The sequence below is a fragment of the Amphibalanus amphitrite genome, unplaced genomic scaffold (assembly GCF_019059575.1).
Source record: "Amphibalanus amphitrite isolate SeventyFive unplaced genomic scaffold, NRLGWU_Aamphi_draft 000553F_arrow, whole genome shotgun sequence".
NCBI classification, from domain to species: Eukaryota; Metazoa; Arthropoda; class Thecostraca; order Balanomorpha; family Balanidae; genus Amphibalanus; species Amphibalanus amphitrite.
The window spans coordinates 281,472-286,482 of NW_024882047.1; the positions used below are offsets into that span (position 1 = coordinate 281,472).

The 5,011-nt window shown below is 48.7% G+C and overlaps 1 protein-coding gene across 1 annotated transcript in view; it reads left to right on the top strand.

The window, feature by feature from the left end:
* Window positions 1-2,200, top strand: part of LOC122393786 (inhibitor of Bruton tyrosine kinase-like) — a 35,981-nt gene extending 33,781 nt beyond the window's left edge. Inside the window, exon 20 of the mRNA XM_043390164.1 lies at window positions 152-2,200. Within this exon, the coding sequence (XP_043246099.1) occupies window positions 152-286 (135 nt within the window). The 3' untranslated portion in view covers window positions 287-2,200. The remainder of the gene's footprint in view (window positions 1-151) is intronic.
* The last annotated feature ends 2,811 nt before the right edge of the window (window positions 2,201-5,011 follow it).

A 5,011-nucleotide genomic window follows, 5' to 3' on the forward strand; every position in this document is an offset into this window, starting at 1 on the left:
ACGTGGTACCCGTTATGTGAAAAAGGGGGCATTAATGACGCCCAGTGGTGACTGGGGATTCATTTCTCTGCGCGAAGTGTTTTATCTTTTTGGTGGGGTTACGACCCCTCCCTCGGTTCCTGAGCTGTGTGTGACCGCCGGCTGTTGGCAGATCGAGGAGCGTGCCATTCAGGAGCTGCTGGAGCTGTACGGCGCGGCCGACAGCGGCACGGTGCGAGTCACCGTGTGTCGGGAGCAGGCGGACACGGCCGAGCCGCGTTGGTGCCGCCAGACGTCCACACGGTGACGAGGAGAGGTTCAGTGGGCTGCCAGAGGAGACCTATGGCAGCCCACGGCCCGGCCCAGCGCCAAACCTGGTCAGAGCTCAGTGTTCAGAGCCCCAGGCGTCCACACGGTGACGAGAAGAGGTTCAGTGGGCTGCCAGAGGAGACCTATGGCAGCCAGCCCACGGCCCGGCCCAGTGCCAAACCTGGTCAGAGTTCAGTGTTCAGAGGCCCAGGCGTCCACACGGTGACGAGAAGAGGTTCAGTGGGCTGCCAGAGGAGACCTATGGCAGTCCACGGCCCGGCCCAGCGCCAAACCTGGTCAGAGCTCAGTGTTCAGAGGCCCAGGCGTCCACACGGTGACGAGGAGATCCGAGCCGTCCTATGTCAACCCGCGATCAGTGGGCAGAAGCCAGTGGTCAGTGGTCCGCCGGTCATTGCCGACCCAACCCAGCCATGGTCAGTGGTCAGTGGGCAGAGACCAGTGGTCAGTGGGCAGAGACCAGTGGTCAGTGGTCAAGATGTCTACCCGGTGCCAGGAATCTGACCCGGCCGTGGTCAGTGGCTAGTGGTCAGAGGCCCACCCGGCGACATTGACGGCATACCGGGGAGACTCTGCTTCTGGGCTCCATCCCGCGCTATACGGACAAACTGTGATGCCGGGCTCTTCCACTCTAGGATTGATGCCACACCAAAATGGACAACTGTGATGTCGGGAGGGGTTCAGTCGCGTTGAGCATCACTGGGTGATATCTTTCGTACGCTAGATGTTTCAATGATGCCGAAAGGTCTGTATTGTAGATTAACCTGCTTCATGCTGGCTGGCGATTGTTGAAAAATCCGTCGCGGTTTTTAAAAGTTGTTTTTGAAGAAAAACTGCTTTGGATAGGGTGAACACCGAACAGTCGGTAAGTAAGGAACCCTGCTTAAGCGCTTATTATGAGACAGCCAGCAATCTCCATTCGTGCGTGTTTAACGTCTAATTATCTCACGAAATATCCTTGTAGCGAATCAAAATTAGGACTCACGACAGTGACATTAGTTCTTTTTTGCACAAATTATCCATCGCCATCTGCCACTTGCTATGTGACACGTGTCGTGAGAGCAGAGTTCAAAAGAGGAGCACAGACCTCTGTCCAGCAGGGATGGAAAGCCATGACGCGCAGCGTGGTGCGTGTGTTTTGTGCAATGCTCTGAGCGGGGATGGGCGTCCAGTAGACAATATGCTGATTTTAGGCTATAGTTTGATCTGTTTGTTGTTACGCTGTTGATTGTTAAATGTATGTGACGGCTGTGGTCACCTCTGTGACATGTTTAACTGGTTCTCCAATGTCCACCCATTTGACGTGTTAGCGGTCGGTGCACCGTGCTTGAGCGTGATGTCGAAATTCGACGAACGTACCGTCTTGGTGCCGGTTTGTCAACAATCGACATTGCCGGCGGTCGGTACGTCGGTATGCTGGCGGTAGGCATGCCTGCTTTGGTGTCTGTATGTCATTAAGTCGACATTCGACATATTTGCTGTCCTGGTGGCGGTGTGTTCGTGTGTCGATATGTCGGACAGTCCGACAGTCGATGTGTCGAAATGCCGGCTGTCGGTGTGTCGGTTATTGGCATGCAGTCTTAGTGTCCGTCGCCGCGGCTCGGCTAGCGGCCGGTGCAGTGTCTGCGTGTGCCGTGTCTGTCACCACGTGCACCCTGGCTGCAGTCAGCACATGTCAACACTGTCTGCGCAGTGTCTGCCGTGTATGTGCGTTGCCGTGTATGTGCGTGGTGTACCTGGTGGGCGGCCGACCCTGTGGGCCGCTGGGCCTCGTAGCGCCGCTGCCCTCCAGATGACCACACCAGTCGCTCGTGCAGTGGTCACCCAACACCGTCTGACTCGCCGGAGACCCAGCGCTCCGCAGTTTTGTGTGCCGATTGATTCAGGGATGTTAGATGCTGAATTCGTTTAGCTTTTAGATTTTTGTATAATTTTGGGATTGAGCCATAATTTGATGTGCAGACTGACTTACAGAATACATGTGTTTGAATTGAATCCATGTGTATTTATTTTGCCTAATCACAGGAGGATAGATCCAGAGACGGGCGCATTGTGTGCTTGCTGTTAAAACCTGAATCCTGACGGAGACGGGATGCAGCCAGTCATGGCTGCATTGCGTGTTTAATGAGAGTTGGTGAATGAAATGGGTTATACATATATCGTCAACGTTGTTGTATAACTTGACTGGACTTTTCATCATTGTCGGTAGGTATTATAGCTATACATTCAGAGGCGAGGTGAATTGTATTATTGGTCCATAGCGTCAGTTTGATCGATTGAGGATGTTAAGCACAGTACTCATAAGTCATTCCAAACACTCGTAGTCGTACCACTGTATACTTTATTGGTATCCAAGTTATCACTAGTATCATGTCACTGACGTATCAGCTATAATATCGTTTTGACTTCATTTGTGTTCTCCATCGTTTAGCATTATTGAGAGATAACATGTAAACGAGGTAATGAGGTAAAAAATTTACACACGGTACAAATTTAATGCATGATAACTATACCAAGTTTCGCGGCGCTGCGCGGCACGATTTTCTTCGCACACGCAAAATAACTGAAGAGTAGGTGGCTAAGGTAAAAAAAAAAACGTTTTCCCCTTGAGCGCCAGGGCGCAGGTCGTTGGCAATTGTGGCGGGAGAAACACGGTGGCGTAAAATTGTTAAGTTGCCGATCATTTTCGAAGTCCATTTCGACTATTGCGGGGTCAGCAAAGCGGAGACCTGCATTATTCCGACATTATTCCGCTGGTTTTATTTGGGGTTCAGCGAATATTCACGTGTTATGAAACCCTATTGTGGTGGCATATTGATATAGTGCTAACATATTACAAACCTTTGGGTGGTATCATCCTTTGAGGTCATACGAAAGCCACGTCGTCACAACTGAATATATAGCACGCTCCTACGACTCTCGTATTTCTAAAATAATTCCCTTGTGTCGCAACGTCATTCATGGATCCGTGCTGGTCGAATTACCGAAGTGTATTACAATGAACATTTCATTCGGGAGTCATAATTTACATTGGACAATGGAGTGCGATGAGCTGTTTTAAGATCCTCAGCGCACGGGTTCGCCGTTCGCCAGTAACTTCAGACCTCAACCCAAACGTCGCCAATGCAATGGCTCGTCACTTGCGAGGTCACGGCTCGCTTCTACATATAAGGCCTGTATAAGGCCTGCTCAAGTGCCCAATTGTACATACCAGTGCATGAATGAAACGGCTTTGAAGAGATGCAATATGCTAAAACATTTATCACAAAAATAGCGAGTTTTGTTTAGTTTCTACAACGAACCTTACCATTTGACTGAAGATCCCGGTTTAAAAGATCAAAAGGTTGTAATTCCACACTGTTGGTATTGAGTTGGAAAGAGCGTGTCATACCTACGTATTGCCTATTGGCGCCGAGTCACGCTGGTATGCGCTTTGTCGAGAACGCTTATTGTGCTATTCAATGGTCATATCGCTTACTCCTCCCATTCTCAAACATATCACGTTTAGGGGTTTACACGAGTGCTTGCCCAGCATTTAGGAATCTTTATTTTGTAGTTGCAGATTTATCCACTAAGTGCTAAAAGGGGTATAGGTATGATTTTATGTCGTACACGACTTAACCCTCGCCCTGGCAGGGCATTTTTCATAACACGGCCTGGCAGGGGGGGGGGTCGATGCGACCCCCCCCCCTCGCGATTGGCTCCTATGGCACCTAGAAACACCAAATTTGGTAGGTAGGTGGGCCCCCTGGAGTTCTCGCCCCTGTGCAAATTTGGTTGCTCTAGGTCAATATTTAGGGGGGTTTTGGGGGGTATAAATGTAAAAATTTCGCTAAAAACGGGTCAAAAGTTTTTCGCTTATAACTTTTAATCTAATTAAGATAGAGCAAAAAGAAAAGCACCAGTGAACTCAGCACGTCAAGGCGCGTCGAATGATATACTTTTTAGCCTGCTTAAGTGTACTTAAAGTTTTTCTTAAACTTTAAGTAAACTTAAAATTATAAATTAAGTTCAAGTTAACCAAATTGCATCATATCGCATATCATTCGATTCGGCTGATCACCAGGAACACAATGATACCATTTTTTAAGCTCTAGCGTCATTATGTGCCAAGTTATTGGCAAAAACGTCATTTGACCTCAGTTGACCTCATTTGACCTGACCCATGGATAAGTACACCAAACAACGAAGCACCAAGTGACCTGCTGTTATTTACTATGGATTCAAAGCATAAAAGTGATAGAAAGAAGTAGATATCTCCAGTATTTTCGGAAGTTAGTATTTTCCCATAGGCTTAACATTACGACGTAATGACCTCTAACTGACCTCAGGTCAGTGACCTAAAAAAACCCGAACTATATGTTATACAACTCGGTGAACTTAGCACATCCTGAAAGTTTGAAGGAAATCAGTCCAAAACTGTGAGTTGGACAGGTGCAAAAAGAAAATTGAAATTTGACCATGACCTTGTACCGGTTTTTCTGACCTGGTGACCTGACCCAAGGTCACCCGGACCTGAAATTTTCAGGTCATATGTAAAAAGGTTGCCCCATAGGCTGTGCCAAATTTGGCGGCGCTGCGCGCCGCCGTTTTTACGCTATCTTCGAAAAACCTTAGGGGGGGGGTCGCATCGACCCCCCCCCCCCTGCCAGGGCGAGGGTTAAGTTAACTTACCCGTAGGCCGTAAATAAGTGTTTACATAGAC